General features: G+C 44.9%; 1 protein-coding gene and 1 pseudogene across 2 annotated transcripts; both read right to left on the reverse strand.

The window, feature by feature from the left end:
* Positions 1-2,172: 2,172 nt before the first annotated feature.
* Positions 2,173-2,289, reverse strand: LOC116484445 (U6 spliceosomal RNA; annotated as a pseudogene).
* Positions 2,290-12,197: 9,908 nt separating this feature from the next.
* Positions 12,198-21,189, reverse strand: IL1F10 (interleukin 1 family member 10). Of its 2 annotated transcripts, XM_032177626.2 has the most exons (5): positions 21,143-21,189; positions 15,296-15,355; positions 13,641-13,726; positions 13,205-13,332; positions 12,198-12,903 (listed from the first exon to the last, which is right to left on the reverse strand). In XM_032177626.2, the coding sequence occupies exons 2-5, from the start codon at positions 15,325-15,327 to the stop codon at positions 12,691-12,693; spliced, it is 459 nt and encodes a 152-aa protein (XP_032033517.1). In that variant the 5' UTR covers positions 15,328-15,355; positions 21,143-21,189; the 3' UTR covers positions 12,198-12,690. The 2 variants fall into 2 exon arrangements, with proteins under 2 accessions (XP_032033517.1, XP_032033516.1); XM_032177625.2 differs by lacking the exon at positions 21,143-21,189 and having other exon boundaries at positions 15,296-15,746.
* Between the last annotated feature and the right edge of the window lie 1,718 nt (positions 21,190-22,907).

Raw genomic sequence — 22,907 nt, forward strand, 5'->3', positions numbered from 1 at the left:
AGGGGTCTTAATGTCCATTTGGATGACTAACACCATGACCTCTCTGTAAAAATTACTATACTACCCTCTGACCACAACCGATAGCAGTCTTGTTCTCTCTCTCTCATTCTTCATTATTCCCATTGCTCAGGCATTTCAACCACACAGAAACCTTCCATCCTTTAACCTGCTCAACTTTGCTCTACCACCTCCTCCTTGGAGGTCTTCACTTCCTTCAGTTGCTCACTTGGACCATTTTTTTGTCAATATTCTCCACTGTTTGGCTCCTTTGCCTTCCCATTGCACTGTGGGGAAAGCTCTGGATCTGTCCAAGGTCCACCATCCCAGACTAACCCAAAGCCACTGCCGCACATTTATGATATCCAAAACTAACTGGCCTCGTGTTTGCTTAGCAAACCTTTCATGTTTCTATAATGAGCTGGCTGACCCATCTCCACAGAAAATATTTCCAGCCTACTCCACTGACTTCAATCTCCTAGCCCATCTCCCTTTTCCTCACTTATAGCAAAGTAATAGAAGCTAGGAAAAGGACACTTTCTTAGTTCCCCATTAGCCCACATTAAAACCTATTGAAACTCTCTTTATGCTTTCCCTCTTCTCTCTCATTCAATAGAAGCAGGAGCCCACTCTTACCCAAGGCCAATCTCTCTGCATTTGCTTTGCGTCTCATTCAGCCTCCTCAAGGCTCTCACATCATCAGTCATCCTCAGTCACTTAGTCAGTACCTCGGTGTGCCTGGCTCTGTGCTAAGGGCTTGGAGTGCATGAGTGAACCCAATCTTCCCCCCCAGAAGCCTGTGAAGCAGTAGTTCTTATTACTGTTATACCCACTTTACTTAACCATGTTTACACAAAGGGGAAGAAAAATGCTCTATGTTCTTTATCCCACTATTATTAAATGAAACTGCTTTTAGTTCTTATTTCATTTCAGCTGAGAAAATCTTAAGTGCCCAAAGGCCTGAGCTGTTGCTTATCATACAAATAATACCGCTTATAGTGCTTCTAGTCTTCAGAATTAACAAAGAAACAAAAAGGTCTCTGATACAGGTGTCCCCACTCCCTCACAGCTTCAGTGGTTTTGCAACACAAACTTTTTCAAAGAATTCATCTGAGAGGCATTAAACTGAGAACAGCCGCAAGACTAGCACTTTTTTTCTGTGCATTATAAAGACCTGTATAAATATCCACTGCTGTCACCAACTTTTCTGTTTTTCTTTCTTTTTTTTTGAGATGGAGTCTCATCCTATTGCCCAGCTGGAGTGCAGTGGCACGATCTTGGCTCAAACTTCGCCTCCCAGGTTCAAGTGATTCTCATGCCTCAGCCTCCCGAGTAGCTGGGATTACAGGAACATGACACCAAGCTCGGTTAATTTTTGTATATTTAGTAGAGACAGTGTTTTGCCATGTTGGCCAGGCTAGTCTCGAGCTCCTGACCTCGTGATCCGCCCGCCTCAGCCTCCCAAAGTGCTGGGATTATAGGCATGAGCCACTGCACCTGGCTGCCATCTCCATCTTTCCTGTTCCTAGTTAAAATAAATATGTCATTGCAAAGATTTGAACAAAAGAGGGATCTATTACGAATGTGCATTCCTTATGTTTGCTAACCAGTGTAAGACACTGAAGATTTCAGAAAATCTTTCAACATACTGTAGAAACAACCCTGAAAATGAAACCTGTAATTTGTTGTCTTAATTGGCAACTTGTTGCTGTTCTGATTTTAAAACATGCCCATGAATTCTTTGAGACTTTTCTCATTAAGAGGTGGAGTATGATTTTCTTCCCTTTGAATGCAGACTGACATTAGTGAATAGAATGAGGCAAAAGTTATGCTGAATGACTTCTGAAGCGAAGTCATCAAAAGTTATATAGTTTCTGCCTGACTGTCTCTCTCCTAGCCCTTACTCTTGAAACCCAGTCGCCATATTGTGGGGAAGCCCAGGTGTCATGAAGAGGCCAAGCAAAGGTGGTTTGGCCAACAGTCCCGCTGAGGTCCCAGCAGAGATCCAGCATCAATCTCCAGACCTGTCAGTAAGAGAGTCATCTGACCAGTCCAGTTCCCACCCATAGACTCCTCTTGGCTGACGCTGAGTGAAGACAAGATGTCCCTATGTCCCTACTGAGTCCTGCCCAATTACAGATTCACAAAGGAGAACAGATATTTTCTTTTTTTAAAAAAAAAATTATTCCTTATGGAGTGCTTTATGAATTTGCATGCCATCCTTGTACAGGGGCCATGCTAAACTTCTCTGTATTGTTCCAATTTTAGTATGTGTGCTGCCAAAGCAAGCACAGATTAAATGATTTCTATTTTTAAGCCATTAAGTTTAAGGGTGGTTTATTCCTCAGCAATAGATACATGAAACAGATAAATAGATAAATGGAAATAATACTGAAAAAGTACTTCCATATTTTTAATGATATACATTTTTAATGGTATAAATACTGAAAAGATTTATTGCTAATTCTAAAGAAGGTAACTGACACTTTTTTTTTTTTTTGAGACAGAGTTTTGCTCTTCTTATCCAGGTTGGAGTGCAATGGCGTGATCTCAGCTCACTGCAACCTCCACCTCCCCAGCTCAAGCGATTCTCCTGCCTCAGCCTCCTGAGTAGCTGGGATTACAGGCATGTGCCACCACGCCCAGCTAATTTTGTATTTTTAGTAGAGATGGGGTTTCTCCATGTTGGTCAGGCTGGTCTTGAACTCCCCAACTCAGATGATCCACCCACCTCGGCCTCCCAAAGTGCTGAGATTACAGGCTTGAGCCACCATGCCCAGGCTTTTTTTTTTTTTTTTTTTTTTTTTTTCTGAGAGGGTGTCTTGCTCTGTCACCCAGGCTTGGGTACAGTGGCATGATCTCAGTTCACTACAACCTCTGCCTCCTGGGTTCAAGTGATTCTCCTGCATCTGCCTCCCTAGTAGCTGGGACTACAGGTGCATGCCACCACACCCAGCTAACTTTTCATTTTTAGTAGAGACGGGGTTTCACCAACATGGCCAGGCTGGTCTCGAACTCCTGACCTCAGGTGACCGGCCCGCCTCAGCCTCCCAAAGTGCTGGGATTACAGGCATGAGCCACTGCACCCAGCCAGACACTGACATTTTTCTTTGCTCCCAGATTCATTAGAAAATAAGAAAAGCATGACTCTCCTACACTTACAATTTTTTAAGTAATTTGAGTACATCAATTTCATTCAATTTTCTCTGATGAGAAATAACAGAGTGGAAATTTGAATCCAGGCAGGTTTACTCGAGAGCTCATGCATGTACTCATACTGTAACCTCACCCTGTTTTTTCCAACCTGTCCTTCTCCACTGGCTCCTTCCTATCAGCTTCTTTCACACTTGTTTAAACCTGCCACATCTTGACAGTTTCTTTCCTTAGCCCCATGACTCCCTCTAGCTACACCCTTCTCTTTCTCCTCCCCTTTACAGCCAAAGTTACTAAAAGAATTCTCCCTACTCACTGTCACTGTGCTCTCACTTTCCACTCACTCCTGAAGACCCTTCATCTTCACTTTTGCACAATCACTCTCCTGAAAGCACTCTGGAGTTTGTAGCTCCTAGATCCAATGGACACTTTTCAAACTTTTCCGGAGTTGATCTACTGTTAGCATTTGACACTGCTGGCTCTCGCCCTAAAGCCCTCTTATATAGACTTCCATGATTCCACTTCTCCTGATTTTCCATCTGCATCTCCAGGCCTCTCCTTCTAAACCTCCAATGAAGGATTTTCATCTTCTGCCTGCCTCTCAAAAATCTCTCTCTCCTGGGCCATCTCCTCTCTTAAACTAACCTCTCTCTTCATTTCATTCACCTCATAAGTTCATTTTCTTTGTGCTGAAAACTCTGAAATTTATATCTCCATTCCAAATTTCTCTTCTGTACTCCATGTCTGCATATGTAATTGCCCACTGAAATCCTCTACCTGGATGCTCACATACACCTCAAAATTCAACACAGGCAAAAGCAGAGCTTATCATTTCCACACTCTTTGCCCCCAAACTACCACTTTCTTTTCCAGCATTGCTTATGTCAGTGAATAGAATCACCATCCATCCATAGAATCACCACTCATTAGTAGAGACATCTACCAAAAGACACCAAAACAAGAAACCTTCACAATGACTCTCTCACTCTGCCTACAATAAACCACCAAAATCTATCAACTCTACCTCCTGAAGATGCCTTAAATAGATGCCTTCTATTAACTTCTCTCAAATCTCCTGCAAGAATTGAGACATGATGAGTGTCTAACAATTCTTGCAGGAAACCACTTGAGTGGCTGTGCCAATAATCCATGCTCCAGTTGGCAGCCAGAAACAACTATTTTAGGAGGTCAATCTGATCATGTCACTCCCCTGCTTGAAATCATCCATGGTGACTCCATATTGCCCTCCTGATAAAGACCAGGCTTGTAGCTCGCCTGAATGGATTTCTTGATCTGGCTGTGCTCTTTGCTTTAACAACTTGTGTCTCCTTGGAGTGAATTAGCAACAGGTTGCCTATTCTGATTTTATTCCCATCAGTTAGAAAGTTATTAGAAATGCTGGCCTTTTTTTTTTTTTTTTTTTTTAGTACAAGGCACTTTATAGCCAACTGTCACAATATCGTTATAGTAAATATTCAATTCTATGATATCAACATGTGAGTGGTGCCCTCTAGAGTTACACAGTGGAAACCCTGCATTTCTATATGAGGTGGCCCAATCGTTTCATGTTCATTTATGAGAACAATCATGTCCTACATAATGAAATTTCACTCAACGATGAACTGTCTACACAACGGTGGTCCCATAGACTATAATATCATATTTTTACTATAATTTTCTATGCTTGTTTATGTTTAAATACACACATACTTACCATCATGTTACAATTGCCTGCAGTATTCAGTACAGTCACTTGTTGTATGGGTTTATAGCCTAGGAGCAAGAGGTTATACCATATAGTCTAGGTGTGTAGTAGGCTGTACCATCTAGGTTTGTGTAAGTACACTCTGTGATATTCACACAACAAAATCGCCTAATGACACATTTCTCAGACTGTATCTCTGTCCTTTTGTGAGGCAAGACTCTATCTAGAAATAAAAATGCCAAGGTCCCTATCCCTTAGGAGCTCACAGTCTGTTGCCATATAAGAACACTGATAAGGGGATAAATGTCTACCTACTGCCAGCAGGGTGTGTGGGGAGTAGGAATGGGCTCTGACACACCTATATTCTCTTGTCAGGATCTCTTCAGAGCAAGAGCTCCCATCCCTTTGGTCAAGTGATTGGCCAGGCCCAGAAGGTACCATCTATACGGTATGACAAAGCTGTACCAAAGGACAACACCTTATGGAAGAGGACCCAACCTCCAGAACAGGGAAAGAGGCATCATCTACCTGAACACTCACCCCCAAAAAACATATTCCTAACTCCACACTAGACAGCCCTGGGCAAAGCACCTCCCACCCCTACTGGACTCCAAACCCTTGGTGTCTCTGTCTCTTGTGTTAGGAGGGGACGTGAACTCTCTGAGCCAAACTTCCCTGAATTTGCATGCTCAGTCACCTACTTTGCCTCCCTGCCAGGCTGTGGGGGTAATGACTGATGAGCAGCCTCTCATAATGAGGATGATTTTCCATGACCTCCTATGACTAACGCAAATGAGCAGAGAGTGACAGAGAGGGTCAGAATTTGGAGCATGGTTCCATATAGGAAAGTCAAAGTTTGATTTTCAACTTCCTGTTTTAGTTATTCCCTTTTTCGTCATAAGAACATAAACGTACCGAGCATCACGTTCCCTGATTGGGATCGAACTTTTGTGGGTCTGACTTGCAACTTACAACAGGGGGCTTTATTTTTAAATCATGTGACAAGCACATGTTACAGGTGGTAGTAGTAAGGAGGGATTCTGTCTATTCAGCATCAGTGGCAGAAATGGTCATGGAAGAAGTGGTGTTCCGTAGAGGCTGGAGATCCTCAGACTCTTCATAAGAATAACCCACAGGCTGCCTAGAAATTCAGCTTTCTAGGCTCAGCCCCACAGTTTTGCAATTTTGTATTAGCCAGTAAGGGGTAGAGGCCCAGAAATCTTCATTTTTCACTAGCATTTCAGCTGATCCTGATATAAGTGGTTAAGATAATTTGAGAGCCTCTGGTTTCCTGACAGTACCTTTTTAACATAGTAAGCATGCAAATGTATAACGTTGACAGCATCCTCTGAGTTGATGTAAAGGGGCAGGCCATGGAGATAATCTTGGATTGAATTCAGGGCTTGGGAGGGCATGAAGGAATGAGGAGGAGTGTGCAAACCTGAGAAGGCTAGGAAGTCAAACCTTACACATAACCTCTGGCATAGAAGCTAAGCCTTAAGCCTGTCCTTGCTTCTCCAAGTTTACTTGCCACAGACTGGGACTCCAGCTGGGCTTCACCTTCCTCTGGAATTCAATGTTGAGCAACAGTGAGAGCTTAATCAATGGCTTTGAATGATTTTTATGCAAGCTGAGAGGAATATCAACAAACGTTTTATCAGATATTCCCAAGAGTAGCCTCTAAGTAGGACCCTTTTGGGAATCTTATTTGGGTTCTTTTCTTCATTCAGCAAATGTTGCTGAGTGCCTGACATGTCATAAATGCTTGTGCATGCTGGTAATACATAAACTAAGCAAAAAGAAAATCTTCTGCTCTGTGGATCTTGCATTCTAGTGGAGGATAAAGGAAAAAAATACAGTAAATAAAAAATAAATTATAGAGTGTATTAGAATGTGATAGTACCATAGGTAATCTAAGGGTGCTGAGATTTGAGGGGGTGCACATTGCAGTTTTAATTGGGGTAACGAGGGTAGGCCTCACTGAGGAAACAAGCCAGGCAGGTAATTGGGGAACAAGTGTTCAAACACAAGGCTACTGCCAAAGCTCTGGAGTAGCATCGTGCCTGGAGTGTGTCTTTGGAGAATCGTGAGGAGATCAGTGTCTGAAGCAGATGGTGTGAACAGGGAGAGACATGTGGAAGAGGGTACCAAAAATAACACATTTTCTCACATAAACCTATGAGCACTCATTGGAATGTGTGCACTGGAACCAGTCTACAAAATAGATAACTAGCTAATACCTACGTCTGCTGTCCTTTATGCAGACAAACTTACATAACCAGTGCTATTTTTTGTATCATGGGTCCTATGACTATGGACCTTCAGAAGATGTCTATGAGAAATATTCCAGTGTGGAAGAGCCTCTGCTAGAACTCAAGGCTCCCAGCATCCTTTGTCACCCAATTCTGTGACCAGAGCCTGAGCAAGGACATCCAAGGGAGTTGGAGGGGATGAGTGTACAGGAGACAGATTCACAGCAACGTCTCTGTCACGGGGAGAAGGGATCAAGCATTCGTGTGGTGCTCCTTCACATAGGTGGGAAAAATGTCGAAGTGAGTATGTGTCTAATATCTACCTTCCCTGCTAAGCTCTAAACTCCTAGAGAGCAGGGGCTGTGTCCCTCGTGACAAGGGGGAGCTAACAAAAATTGTTACCCAACAGAATGGGCACGCGGACTTCCTGAAGTCTTCACAGGATCCAGTTCTACTTTCACGCATTGCGTGGAAGGATACATCTACTGTAAGTGAGGCACAGATTTGAGGCACAGATTTGAGGCACAAGGGCTGACACACAGTAGCTGCTAAGTATTTGAAGAATTAAATGTTAGAGCTCATTCAGAACCTAGCCCCAGAGAGGCAGTGCCAACATTGATCTCTGTCGCCATCTTTAGCCCAAAGGCCACACTGCAGGCTCCCAGCCTCAGAAATGGGCAGGGGGATCACGTCTTTAGATAGCGTGGAGTCTGTGCCTTTGAGGGCGGAGATTGGAATCTGCTCTGGGGATAGACTCTGTTTTGGTAGGATTCTGGTGAACACTTTTAGTTATGCAAATGTAAAATCCAACCAGAAATAAAGTCAGGTAACCCGAATGCCAGTGCTTCAGTCCAAGATGTTAACTTTACTGTTTATGTTCATTACACTTGTTTCTGTCAAGTTCATTTATGAAGTAGTTGTATATTTTAGAGAATTATATCAAGGAAAAGTTAGTATCCATTAAAGTTGTCTTCATTTTTCTTCACTTTTACTATTTCCTCCCTAAATCTGAGTTTAGATTTCCCTAGAACTGACAGGCATTGTGTGTCCTGCGGAGTTTTCTGTACAACGTTTTGAGCAGGTATTTGTAGGGGATATTGTGATGCTAGATGTGGGCCTAGGATTGCGAGATGAAAATTTGGGTCAAAGGGAAGAGTGACTAGATTTTGAATCCTGGTGGAATGACTTAAGACATACAGGTTATAGGAGACCCTGGATTCATCGCCCTCTTGTGTGAAGTTGTTCCATAGCTTCTTGGAACAAAGACTAGGTCCTCTGTGAATCAACTGCTGCCTACATCTGGAGTCTCTTGTAAGCACGTATGCACACACAGCACACATATACACATACATGGACACATCATGCACATACAGACACACACATTCACCCTCCCCACCCACCCTGCTCCTGGTGCTACCTGACCGAAAGCTGGCCACACTGTGTTTAATTGCCTGTTTACTCTCTCTCTGGACCTACCAGTTCATTCTGAGATGTAAATAGTGGATAAGACCTAAAGTGTACCTCTCCCTAGAATTCACATAATAATAACCCTCTAGCCTGGTTAGGTTTTGGAGTGAAGACTTTGGTGTGGTTTCTAGGGAGGAGAAGGAATTTAAGGGATGAGCCTTGGGGAGTGGGAGAAGAATACTCTTGGCATCTCTGAACTGCACCTGTCAGAAGTTGCCTCCGTTCCTTACTTTTAAATCCCTAGTGCCAGAAAGTCCCGTCACTATTTCTACCACAGTCCTGCAGAATTTGATTATAAGTGCTATTTGGAGTGTCTTGCAGTCAATAAATATGAGCTTTTATTCACAAGGTCTGGTTTTCCCATCTGCACTATGTGTCCTTCAGTCATAGAGACGTGTCTTCTAAGTCTTCATGTCCTCTTCCTCTTCTGTGCGCTGATACAGAATTGGCATATTTTACATGCTGAAAAATTTTTTTAGTTATATAGAGAACATGATTCAACTTGGAACAGCATCACTAGTAAGTAGGAGGAGGCCTGCATTTGCCTGGGTGGCCCGTGGGCACAGTTCACAAGGGAAGGGCCAGCAGAAATGAGTTACCATGTGTTAAAATAATTAATTGGGAAGGTATTAGGCTGAGATGACTCCAGCTTGTTGGGCTCCTGCCTAAGTAAACTAAAACCCAACCCAGAGTGAATGGTCATTGACTAAGAAAATGAAACTTAAGCTTAGCCAATCAGGAACAGCTGACTAACCTGCAACTAAAGATTTTCCACTTAACCAATGAATTTTTTTCTTCCTGAACAACTTATAAAAGTTTTTCCGGTGCCCTCTGGGTGGAGCCCTGAATCGCTTGCAATTTGGCACCTTGTGATTCATGAATCATTCTCTGCTCAAATAAACTCCTTAAAATTTTAATATGCCAAAGTTTGTCTTTCAACACATGCATGAAGGAGATGAACTGGTCAGGGAAGATGAAGCAGGGGTCAGGCTGACTGTGAAATCACAGCATGGAAGCTGACCCCACGGCGGTGCTAAACAGAAGTCAGGGAGGGAGAAGGGGAGGGAGGGGGTGGCTGAGAAGAGCTGAGGACCCAGTAGCATCTGTGTTGGCCCAGTGTTGATCTGAGGGGCCCAGGATTAAAATCTGGGTCTTGCCTGAAATACCTGGATGATTCCTTGGGGCCTCCCGGATAAAAACTCCTTCGCAAGGCATTAGCAATCAGGAGCCACCCATCTTCTCATCTGAATTTGCAGCAACTCCTCAGTCCAAGCCCTGGGTCTCAGCCACATTGATGACTCACCTCAGATGTGCTGGGAGCCCTTCTCCGTCATCACACCTTCCTGAGCGGCTTTTTCTGCCTGGGATGCCCATCCCCATGTTCTCTGCCTGGAAAACACCTGCTTTTTCTCTGAGGCCCAGATTACATGCTCTTTCTTCTGTGAAGCCCTGCCCAGCCCTCCCTGCCAGCTCCACCTCTAGGCTACAATGGTGTCTCTACCTGGTACCATAGCTCTTCTCACACAGTATCATGAATGTCCAATAAGAACCAAGTGATTGGCCAGATGTAGTGGCTCACACCTGTAATCCCAACACTTTGGGTGGTTGAGGTGGGAAGATCACCTGAGCCCAGGAGTTCAAGACCAGCCTGGGCAACATGATGAGAGCCTGACTCTACAAAAAATTTTAAAAACTTAGCTGGGCATGGTGATGCATGCCTGTGGTCCCAGCTACTCAAGAGGCTGAGGCAGAGAATGGCTTGAGTCCAGGAGGTCAAGGCTGCAGTGAGCCATGATTGCACCACTGTACTCCAGCCTGGATGATAAAGCAAGACCCTGTCCTGAGGAGGAGGAAGAGGAAGAGAGGAGGGGGAGGTGGAGGAGGAGGAGGAGGAGGAGGAGGAGGAAGAAGAAGAAGAAGAAGAAGAAGAAGAAGAAGAAGAAGAAGAAGAAGAAGAGAAGAAGAGAAGAGAGAAGAGAGAAGAAGAGAAGAAGAGAGAGAGAAAGAGAAGGAGAGAAGAAGAAGGGAGGAATAGGAATCAAGTGTGATTATCCATTAACTTGTTTAAGATTTTGCATTTACTCAGCCTCTTCTGCATTTACCAGCAGCTGTTCTGGCCATGGCTGACATAAAATTGAACGGAACATGTGCTGAAAAAGCACTGAGTCCCACCATGTAAACACATAGTTACAATGGACTAGCCAGGTGATCAAGTCCCCGGGGCACATACAGGCTGTGGAGAGGCAGCTCAGAGAAAGAATCTAAACATTATCAGAGCCTATGGTGTAGCTCCCTTCACACTTAATACTTGGAAGCATGTACTTTGCCTTCAAGGCCACACATGACCCAACCCTGCTGGTTTTGCTCACTGCATACTCCTCCCTTGCTCTCCAGGCTCCAGCCCCCACCCCAGCCTTCTAATGTTACTTGAACATACCAGCTCCTTTCTGTCTCAGGGCCAAAGCATTTGCTACTCTTTTGCCTTGATTATTTCTAGTCACAGTTCCTTCCTGTCCATAACCTCAGTGCAAATGTTACCTCTTCAAAAAAGTAAAACAACAACAACAACAACAAAAAAAACCCCTCCCCTGACCCCCCATCTAATATTTCCATTGAATACCTGCTGCCCTCACCTTCTAATCATGAAAAGTGTCCTTTCTGTTTTCTTGTTTGTTTATTTGCTTGTTTAGTGTTTCTTCCTTTCAATTATCAGCTACAAGGAAGTTTGGTTTTATTCACCATTCTATCCTCAACTCCTTAAGTGGAATAAAAATTTGCAAAATGGTATTGAGGTCAGCTGCACTAAGTTTTATCTTGAGCTCCAACACGGATAGCCCATATGACCGTCAGCAAGTTATTTCACTTCTCTTAGTCCAGTTTCCTCATCTGTCAAATGCAGGTGAAAATGCTTGCCTTAAAGTGTCATTCTGAGGATGACGACAGAACGTTCTTAAAATTGCTGCCCCATGGTTGGAACTCAGAACATGCTAGGTGAATGTTGAGTAGTTATACACCAGAGGGAGAGCGCCAGCAGCCTATGTCTTCTCTGAGTCCTGATACCACGGGCTCTCTGCTCTAGCTTGAGCCCAGTCAAATATTTTCCCTGAAGCAGAGAAGCGTTTGAGCTCTGAGGATGAGTATGAACTCCAATTGCAAACTCTCAGCTGAATTCCAGCCCTGTACTCCCAGCTATATCAAGTCACCTCAACTTAGAGACTCCACTGTAACCTTAAACTCAACACATCCAGGACACACACATTGCCTGGCCCTTGCTACTCCTTGCTTTGCACACTCAAAGCAACTGGCAGATAGTGGACTGTACCAACAGTCAACCATGGAATTGTGGATTCACTGTGAAGCGTCTGGTAGAAAATCACAAGACTTGAGCTAGAATTTAAGTTGCAAGCAGCCCAGGGCTTTGTCCCTGCGCAGAGGACACTGAGTTCTGCCTGGGACTTCTTGGTTGTTTCTAGAGACTCCATAGCAGATGGACTGGAGGGGAAGCTGCAGGTAGCCTTCTAAGAACTAACCAAGTCTCTTGCATCAAACACTGGACACAGGGTCGAATGAGCTCTGTAGTAGTTTTCTATGGCTGCTATAACAAGTTACCACAAACTTAGAGGTTTACAATAACACAAGTTTTTTATTTTACAGTTGTGGAGGTCAGAAGTCTGAAATGGGTGTCACTGAGCTGAAATCCACGTGTCAACAGAGCTGTGTTCCTTCTGGAGGCTCCAGAGGAGAATCCGTTCCCTTAGCTTTTCCACCTTCTAAAAACCCCTGCATTTGTTGGCTCAAAGCCCCTGACTCCATCTTCAAAATTAGAAGCATGGTGTCTTCCAGTCTCTCTCTGACTCTCCCTTCCTGCCTCCTTCTCACAAGGACCCTTGTGATTATACTGAGCCTACCAGGATAACCCAGGATTGTCTCCTCATCTCAAGATCCTTAACATAATCACATTTGCAAAACCTCTTTGGCCATGTATGGTAACATATGCACAGTTCTTGGGATTAGCATGTGGACATATTTCGGGGGACATTATTCTGCCTACCATAGACCCTGAGCAGGATGAGCTTGGTTTTGGGGCACAAGGCTGAAACACAGCTACCTGTCTCTCTACCAGCTCTGTTCAAAGTAAAACTCAGTACGGGCCGAGGGCTCACTCTCCTTGGTGAGCTGTACTGGCTGCTGGGGCTCTGCCGGGCCACACAGGAACCAGCCAGGCCAGGCAGCAGCCTCAAGCCTGAAGGCAGAGCCTGAGCTGCTCTGGAAGAACGTGAAGCGTGTGGCCTCTTCACCACCTTTGTACAGCTCCTCAATGTTCACATCCTGTGGGGGCAAGGTGGATGGCTGCAGAATGAGAGTGCTGATGGAGGTGTTAGCCCTGGAGGCCTCTGGGGCTTGGCCAAAAAAAGGATCTGACAGGGCTGGTTTTTACCTAAGGGACTGCCTTCTGCAGATTCTAGAGGGCAAGGGTCTTGGTGCTAGGTGCAGAGGGAGATGGTGGAAACCTGAGGGAGTAGGACATGTGGCCCTGGCTGGGAATCCACAGATAGGCACAAAGATGCCAGAGCATCCCAGGGGTCAGGCCAGGTCTGCAGTGTCCCCTAGAATGGGAAAGGCCTCTCACCTCCAGCTGTAGGGAAGGCCCCTCTCCTGTCTCCACACATGCCAGGCAGCGGCTCCCTCCCTGGATCCCCAGGAAAATGGGGACCTTGGTGCGGTCCAAGCCTCTGTTAGGAAGTATGCAGATCTTCTCTAGGAGGGAAGAGAGAGAAGATTCAAAGGACAAGGGAACCCCATGTTGCAGACTCTTGGCAGGTAAAGGCTCAGGCAGGAAGGAACTGGACATGGGCACACCTGGCCTGGCCCTGCATGCAGACTGGAGGGTGAGCCAGGACTTCTGCAGGAGTCATGCCCCCTCACTAGGAGAGGCCACAGCTGCTCTCTGGCCCTTCTCACTGTCACTGGTGGCAGCTGCTGACCCTCTGCTGGGGAGGAAAGGGAAGAAGAGAAGGGAGGGCCTATGGCAGATGGAGCATGGGGTGGAGGCCCCAGAAGCTCACCTGCACAGCAGTTGTCTGCAACAGGATCTCCCACCAGCAGCTGGCCATCTCTCGTGTATAGAGCCTTCTGGTCTGCATATTTAATTCTGAAACAGTATGACAGTGCTGATGGCCCATTCCCTTTATGCACCACTGGCCCCCAAGCCCTTCCACCTCCATGCTCTGAATCACCACCTTGAGCATTTGGGCGATTTTCTCTCCTTCACAGGTGGTAAGAGGGGAATGATCACTCCCAAGAGCAGGTAAAGACCAGGCCAGCCTTAAAGCAAGGAAGGTCTCCTGTGTTCGTGCTTTTCAGAGGCTGTGCTTCCTGCCTTCTCATGGCTTGGGGAGGCCTTCAGAGGAGAATGGAGAGCCAATGCTCTCCGACAGAGGGGTAAAGAAAATGGTCCTGGCTTCCTGAGAAATTTCTTAGTGAGGCTCAGATGACTTTGGGATACAGTGAACCTTATCTTGAGTTTTTTGGGCCTGCCCTAATTGTTTATAAATGTTTATTCTCTTTAGTACAGAGATTAATTGAGCATATACTGAAGTGTGATTTGCTTTTCAGATATTTTAAAAACTTTAAAGTCATGCAGGTTATTAGCTCAGTCACCTGGTTGGTTTCAAAGATGCCTGTCAGCTGCTGTCAGGGCTGGAGAGCTCTCATTAACCTTTTAGGGCAGAACCTCTGGACCAATTCCACCACCTCCAGGGGATTTTTCTATCTCAATAACAGCTAATGATAATACCCTTAGCTAATGACTGTACGTGTTTAAAGCAGGTTCACTTGTACAATAAAAATAAACTTCTGGAAAGATCTCGGGCTTGCTAACTGGCATTCCCCCCCACCTTGACAACCCAGATGTGACAACTCACATGCCAGCAGCATTCTATTTGGAGACCAGAACCCAGATTAGATGCCCTGAAGTGCTGACATCTGCTTTGTCATTTATGTGCTTCCTATGTATGTGTCTTGCTTCACAGCCAGGCTGTCACCTCCTTGAGACCAGGACTGCTCTCCACCCACCTTGTCCAGGACACAGCCCTGGACATTACAGGGTCCATGGGAGGAGCAGAGGAAATGCATCCCAGAGTCCTCTTTTATTTTTCTTATGCCTCACCTCCTTCCTGAAAGGAGCTTATGATAAAATCACAGACAACAAAGTAGTAAAAGATAAGGACGGATGCAAATCTCAAATGAGATTAAATGTAAGTAAGTGTTAGAAGGCCACACTGGGAGTAAAGGCCACAGGGACCACCATCAAGGTGCTGTCATTGAGATTCAAAACTGTTTCTGAGATTTCAGAGAGGCGGATGGAGCAGCATAGAGGACATGAAGTCTGATTCCCGGCTCTGCCTTTTGGTAGCTGTGTGACATGGGGGAATTTATTTACCCTCTTTGAGCCTCAGCTTCCAGATCTGTAAAATGGGGTTAATAACACTCCACTTATAGACTTTTTGGGACAGAGATGAGGCAGTAGATTGGCTGGCATCTTGCAGATGTTCAGGAAAGAGCTGTTGCTACTGTGGTGATGATGAAGCTTAATTATGGGGCACTTGCAATATCTAAGGTGAGAAGGAGCCTCATCCCCTGACTCAGCATTCCTTTCCTCTTCCCACGTGATCCCCAGACCCCCTGCCTGGGAAAGCAGGGACATGCCAGGACAACTTACATGTAGTATCTTGCCGTGGGGAGGGAGCACATTCCTGCAATCAGTGGTGTCTGGTCCTCACTGATGGGGAGGAGAGAAGGGCAGTTAGAAAAGGAGGCTGGGTGAAGCCAGAGGCAGACATGCTGGGGCTCAGAACCACTCAGCCACGGGCTGCATGGGTACCCCAGGCCATTCATCTATAATTGGCCTGCCAGAATCCACCAAGGCTTCCACCGGCCCAGCAGGCTCCAGGCAGCTCTGCCTCTCCCTGACTGAGGTTATCCGGGAGCAAGTCCAGCCAGCAGGGGTGTGAGCCTGGGAGGTGTGTGCTTGCGCTGGTTCTGAGAAACTGGAAAACAGATTCCCCCAAATAGCTGAGCCACAACACTTCCCAGCCCTGAGAGTGGGGTGGAGTGTGCTGTAGCCTCCCTCACAGCTGGAGGATAAACCCAGCTCAAACCCAGTCCCACTGGCCTGTTGGCCAACAGGGCACCACACCCCCACCCCCATAACTAGCCAAGGGTTAGATAACTAGAGCCCAGAGTGAAAGAAGAGAGCACAACTAGAAGGGGTCTCCAGCAGCAGTGAGGCTGGTGGGGTCCCCCCAGAGAGTTGGAAAACATCATTCCTAGTGACTAGAAGTGCTTGGCCAAGACTGCTGAAAACAGCCCATCCAAACTCCCCCATTCTGTTCCAGATGGAAAATGGCACAGTCAAGATAGTGGCCCTGTATAAATGCCAGGCCACACAGCTTCACATGACTCTGCTCCTTCCCGATGGGTTATCTTGTCCTAGAGCTCTTCCCTAAAATGACCACCCATTGGAAAGGCCAGTCCAGAATTTAGCATGGAAATAAACCCAGAGCTAATCAGGGCTTGGAAATTAGCTCAGGAAAGTAACGCAAGTATGACTAGGGCTGAGGTTTACCGAGTAGATCTGATTGTCACCAAATAAGAAGGGAATAGAGAAGAAAAAATATAAGAAAGCAGAAAATGAGAGAAGAGAAAGGAAGAAGGCGGGTGGAAGAAAGTAACAGGGCTCAGGGAGGAACAGAGTGATGCTGAGGGACCTTGGGGAGGCAGGTGAGGAACAGGTGGGTGCTGAGGATACGGCTTCCAACCACCTCAGCACTCGAGTTCCAGAAACAGGGCTGTAGCCAAGGTGGCTTTTAGTACTGGGTCGGTCACTGTCACTTTGGACAAGTCATTTTCTGTCCCCGGGCCTTGGGGTATGACTTTGAGACTTAGAGTGAAGGATAATAGGGACTGACAAGTGCAAATTCTGGAGGGATGTTGGTGCTGTGAATGAAAGTCTTAAAGCATTCTGTATACTTTGTGATTACATGTGTTTCCCTTACTCTTAGGAAAAAATAATGGATTGCCCAAATGTTTACTTACAAAAATGTTCACTGCATAATTTTTTACAATAGCAAGAAGTTGAAAAAATCTAAATTTTCAGTAATAGGTAATTGGCTGAGAAATTATGGCAAAATTCAATAAATAAGGATGTACGTGTTTGCTAAAGATGATATTGTAGAAGCCTGTTTTATGACATAAAATTTTTCAAAATATGTTAGGTGAAAAATGCAGATTATAAATCAAGTGTACATTATAATTCTATTTAAATCCACACAGAGACACATACACAGAAACCTTACTCATGTTGTTGCACCACTTACCTATGGCTTTATGAGTAATTTTTTAAACATATCAACATTTTTCCTATAATGAACATGAATTTCCTTTGTAGTATCAAGTAAGTTTCAACATTTTTTAAGTATTATTTTCCTGGGGAAGTTCTAATTCAGTAGGATTGGTGTTCCAGCAATAACCAGGTTTGAGAATGGTGTATTTTTTTTTTACATGTGCACAATGTGCAGGTTTGTTACATATGTATCCATGTGCCATGTTGGTGTGCTGCACCCATTAACTCATCATTTAGCATTAGGTGTATCTCCTAATGCTTTCCCTCCCCCCTCCCCCTACCCCACAACAGTCCCCGGAGTGTGATGTTCCCCTTCCTGTGTCCATGAGTTCTCATTGTTCAATTCCCACCTATGAGTGAGAACATGCGGTGTTTGGTTTTTTGTCCTTGCGATAGTTTACTGAGAATGATGATTTCCAGTTTCATCCATGTCCCTACAAAGGACATGAACTCATCATTTTTTTTTTCAGTTTTTTATTTTATTTTATTTTATTTTATTTTATTTTATTTTATTTTTTATTATACTTTAGGTTTTAGGGTACATGTGCACAATGTGCAGGTTTGTTACATATGTATCCATGTGCCATGTTGATTTCCTGCACCCATTAACTCGTCATTTAGCATTAGGTGTATCTCCTAATGCAGTCCCTCCCCCCTCCCCCAACCCCACAACAGTCCACGGAGTGTGATGTTCCCCTTCCTGTGTCCATGAGTTCTCATTGTTCAATTCCCACCTATGAGTGAGAACATGCGGTGTTTGGTTTTTTGTCCTTGCGATAGTTCCATTTTTTATGGCTGCATGGTATTCCATGGTGTATATGTGCCACATTTTCTTAATCCAGTCTATCGTTGTTGGACATTTGGGTTGGTTCCAAGTCTTTGCTATTGTGAATAGTGCCGCAATAAACATACATGTGCATGTGTCTTTATAGCAGCATGATTTATAGTCCTTTGGGTATATACCCAGTAATGGGATGGCTGGGTCAAATGGTATTTCTAGTTCTAGATCCCTGAGGAATCGCCACACTGACTTCCACAGTGGTTGAACTAGTTTACAGTCCTACCAACAGTGTAAAAGTGTTCCTATTTCTCAACATCCTCTCCAGCACCTGTTGTTTCCTGACTTTTTAATGATGGCCATTCTAACTGGTGTGAGATGGTATTTCATTGTGGTTTTGATTTGCATTTCTCTGATGGCCAGTGATGATGAGCATTTTTTTATGTGTTTTTTGGCTGCATAAATGTCTTCTTTTGAGAAGTGTCTGTTCATGTCCTTCGATTCTTCACATTCATTAATAAATATATAAACCACCTGCAGGTCTTGTTAAAATACAGATTCTGGTTTTCCAGGCCTGGGGTGGGGCCTGAGACTGTACATTTCAAATATGCAGCCAGGTGATGTCAATGCTGCTTGTTCCTCCTGGCCAGCACTTTGAGTCCTAAAGGACTAGAGAATCCCCCAGTACAGATAACTCAACAGCCTCATGGCCTCAATGCAAGCCCACTTGATGATGGGCTCCCCTTGGCCAAACCACTGGGGCTTCTTTGGTTGTGGCAGCAGGACAGTGGGCAGTGTGGTAGCTGTGCCCAGATCTAGGTGGGGCAACAAAGTGGAAGGCCCTGGGTGAAGGTGGACAGCAAGCTGATGACTCCCACTCTGGGTCAGTGTCAGCTCAAAGAGCTGGAAGAAATTCAATGCTGGTCCAGTCCAGCTGGATCCCATGGGCCATAGAAACCTCCCATTCTGGCACAGCCAAAATGTACAGTGTCTCTCCCAAAGGCTCCCCTATTCGGCTCCCTCTGCCTGGGTTCTGATAGATTGTGATGAAGTGAGTAAGAGTAGGAAGCTAGCGTCTGGTCCATCAGAGAGCCTGGGTCTTGGTGCTGAGCCTCTGCTGTGTGCCAAGCCCCTCCCAGTATGCCACGTGCCTTACCTCCAAAGCTTCACCTCCCTATTGTCCTCAAATGACTTTTCACTGAACTTCAGTCTATATCCCTCTTTTCTTCCTCTCATTTCTCCCTGGACATGGCATCTGGCTCTCAGCCCTCTGCAATTCACCTGTCCTTGCTCAAACACCGCCATCAGCTAAACTTGGGCTTTCCCCATGTTCTTTTGCACAGCAGCCTGTCCTATCCTCCATCATTCTCCTGCATGGTATCTATGTGGGATGTTCTGTCCAAGACCCATATTAACTTCTGTGGAGCCAGATCCAAAGATTCTTTTGATTCCTTTGATATTTGGTCATTGCCTCCTTGGAACCCTTGACATTGAATGACTCCCTTCACACCTCTTTCTCCCATTGTAGATTTCACCTCCTTCTGGGGCCGCCCCTAAGGCTAACAAGGTCCTAAGCACTTCTATTTCACATCATATTAAGCTGCAATTCATTGACTTCTACAGCTACAATGATTATCTTGGGCTAATTGCTCCCAAATGTAGACTGCACATCCCACTTTACCTCCTGCAGCCTACAGGACAGCCCACTTTGGACATCCTGCTGATATTCAACCAAATGTATTTAAGGTTAAGTTAATTATCTTCTTCTCCCAGCCCACACATTCCTCCCAGTTTCATTTCTCTCACTGTCGTAATATTCCTCTCACTAGTGATATTCAAAACCTGAGACTCATTGACAATATCTTCTACTTCTCCTGACACAGTGTCTAACTTATCAAGTCCCTAAAGGTTATTTCTTTAAAATATAACTTTGTGTTCTTAATTGCCATTACTACTGTACTTGTATTCCTGGTTTTTCTGCCTTTCATTCATTCCAACCTATGTGAGGAATCCAGACCCACGTTCTAAAGATTTTTTTCACCACATCCCTGCCTGGCTCTAGAGTCTACAGTGACTGACTCTTTTGCCACCATCTGGCACTGATTTTCTTGTGTGATAGCATCTCACTTCTCCTTGGACACTAAACCACACCTCCTGGCAACATAATTCCTTTCTTATCTTCTCAGTGGACATTCTCACAGGTGTCCCATTGTTCTCCCTGCCTCAAAAGTCATCCCTTCTCATTGTCATCCATTCAGATCTTTTGATATTAAGATCACTGGAGATAGTATCAGTATAGGTGGGTTCAGTATCTAGTTCTATCAAATTAATTACCAGTGTAGAGTTACAGCTTAGACATACAGGGTTACGTCTTTTAACCTCCAACCCTCAGTTTCAGCACTATACATTCATGGGATTAGATTATGTGGTTATGAAGGTTCTTTCTAGGCCAAATTCATGTGATTCGATTATGTGGTTATGAAGGTTCTTTCTAGGCCAAACTATTTATAATTCCATGACTCAGAGTTTAATGAATCTTTCCCTTACTATTGTAACTCTACTCTGAACTCCTATTAAATTTTACTGTATTATTTATTGTTGTACATAAAGATATTTGTTTCCCTTATAAAAGCTAATAAGATCTTGAAGTCATGAAGTATGGCTTACAGCTCACTTGAAGCTCTCTCCAACCACCCTAATTGAACTACCCTGGTCCTTATGGCCAGGACATAGGAACACACAGAGCAGACTTTGAATAGAAAGGCTGAGCCCTAGACCTAGCTCTCCTACCAATTTATTTTGCCACCTTTTATCCCTGGGCCTTCAACTTATCATTATTGGATGGAAAGATTGAGTAAGGTATCTTTCAAAACTGTTTTAAGTTTCACAATAAATTTTTATGCAGAATTCTAATGATTGTAAAAAGGATAAAGGGCAACTGCTTTGCTGACACAGGAAGCAATGGAGACTTTGGAACCCTGCTAGTATTTCTCTTGCCTACAAAGAAGAAACTGAGGAGCTCCCATGGAGCACACACACACACACAAAAAAAACGAAAACGAAAACAAAAAAAAACTCTTAAGCTTCCACCAAACACAGTTGGAACACCACTGGCCCAGATGGTTTCTTTTGAGATTACTTTCTAAAGTCAGTTGTTCTAAGTAGTTCAAAAATCTTGATTTGGCTTAACCTATTCCTTCTCCTCAAATCTCTTTATGTGCTCCTAAATGTTTTTGATGTCCCACCATGTTCTATGAGGGGAACACCTTGTTACCTAGACAGCTGGCCAGGAGGAGCGAAGGGATAGAGGGCATATCAGAGATATTGTCAGGAGAGAGTAGAAAAGAAAGAAAAGAGAGAGAGAATATTGCCTGTCCATCACTGACCTGCAGATCCTGAGTGCCTGGAACCCTGATCCCTGGAGACTCCAACTGATTTCTCCAGGGCATTGCACTGTGTTTATACCGTCTGGTAAGTGTGGGTCAGGCCTGCACCAATCTCTATAATTGGCTGCAGGGCATGAAGGAAGAAGAGCCTGGGCATTTCACAATGTCTTTGGTACAGCATGAATAATAAGACGGTGGGAACATTAATGAGCATTTGTTGAAGGGGGAGAGAGTCATCCATAAAGCCTCGGCAGAAACAAGGTATGGGGCCCCTGCTCTGTACCTACTGTCAGTGACTATGTTATTAGTGGGTTTGCAGCCAGATAAACAGTGCTGGGGTCAGACGTCTTTGGTGCACTGTGGGGCTCCATCCTAGACTTGAAGAGGTGGTGAATGCAAGAGAGAGTATGTCTGGCAAGCCCAAGGACAGAACAAATTCTGATGCCTGAATCCAGGCTGTGGCCAGACAGCCACAGTAAGAGAAGGGGCTGATAGCACTGTGAGTGTGGCTCTGTTTGGAAAGATGAGAAGGGAGTCTCTGCTTTTCAGTGGGTTTAATTAGTTGGTACCAGCTTGATGGGACAGAACATCTAGGGAAACCCAACTGCAAAGATATTGACCTCAGATTAACCCTGAGACTGAGCAGACATCATGTGCCATGGACTGCTAGGAAATATGATAGTGTGAGTATAGCACAGAGGAAAGAACACTCAGGTCTCTAATTGACATTACTTGACTCAGTCCATCCATCTATCCACCCACCCGGCCACCCTTCTGTCCATCTATCTACCCATTTGTCCATTCTTCCATCCATCCATCCATCCATCCATCCATCCATCCATCCATCCATCCACCCATTTGCCCATCCATCCACCCTTCTGTCCACCCTTCCATTCATCCATCCATCCATCCATCCATCCATCCATCCATCCATCCATCCACCCATCCATTACAAGGGTGGAGAAGCTTAGGTGTAATGTTCTCTGGGAACTAACAATCTTATTATAATTCTCCCTCTTTGGTCATTTGCAAAGTTCCACCAAGGGCTTCTTGAGGAAGTGGGATAGGTGGGTCTAAGACTCAGATGCCTGCAGGATGAGAAATGAGAAAAGATGGGCAGAAATGGGACCAGATTTCTGCTTTCTAAGGCCAGTGATCATTCTTCTTCCACTCTCCCAATCTCTCACCCTTCTATGGGAAGGCTTAAAGCATGAGTTACTATGTCAGGCAACTAATGAGTGTTTACCCAGCATTTACATTGCTGTGTGACAAAGACATTCAATACACAGTCCTTGTTGTTAAGTAGTTTTACAGTCTAGCTGAGGAACTAAGTCATAAACACTTGAAAAGATAATTAAGAAGACCAGACTCTCTAAGCTGTGGGCCAAGGACATGTTGGAAACAATAGTGGCAGAGAAGCTCCTTGGGCAAAAAAATTCTTAGAATTGAAAGGACTTTAGGCCGGGCATGGTGGCTCATGCCTGTATCCCAACACTTTGGGAGGCTAAGGCAGGTAGATCACTTGAGGTCAGGAGTTCAAGACCAGCCTGGCCAACATGGTGGAACCTCGTGTCTATTAAAAATACAAAAATTAGCCAGGCATGGTGGCATGCACCTGTAGGCCCAGCTACTTGGGAGGCTGAGGCAGGAGAATCCCTTGAACCTGGGAGGCAGAGGTTGCAGCGGTCCAAGATGGCACCACTGTACTCCAGCCTGGGCGACAGAGTGAAACTCCATCTCATAGACATGGAATCATAGTCTCCCT

Source organism: Hylobates moloch, unplaced genomic scaffold (genome assembly GCF_009828535.3).
Source record: "Hylobates moloch isolate HMO894 unplaced genomic scaffold, HMol_V3 SCAFFOLD_15, whole genome shotgun sequence".
NCBI lineage: Eukaryota > Metazoa > Chordata > Mammalia > Primates > Hylobatidae > Hylobates > Hylobates moloch.

Excerpts from the sequence above, each read along its gene's own strand:
- IL1F10 (XM_032177625.2), bottom strand. The coding sequence starts at position 15,471 with ATGAATGGCCTGGGGTACCCATGCAGCCCGTGGCTGAGTGGTTCTGAG. Across the intron at positions 13,727-15,295 it reads CCCACGGCAAGATACTACAT|AATTAAATATGCAGACCAGA; the intron begins GTAAGTTGTCCT and ends ATACTGTTTCAG. Across the intron at positions 12,904-13,204 it reads GGCCTTCCCTACAGCTGGAG|GATGTGAACATTGAGGAGCT; the intron begins GTGAGAGGCCTT and ends TTGCCCCCACAG.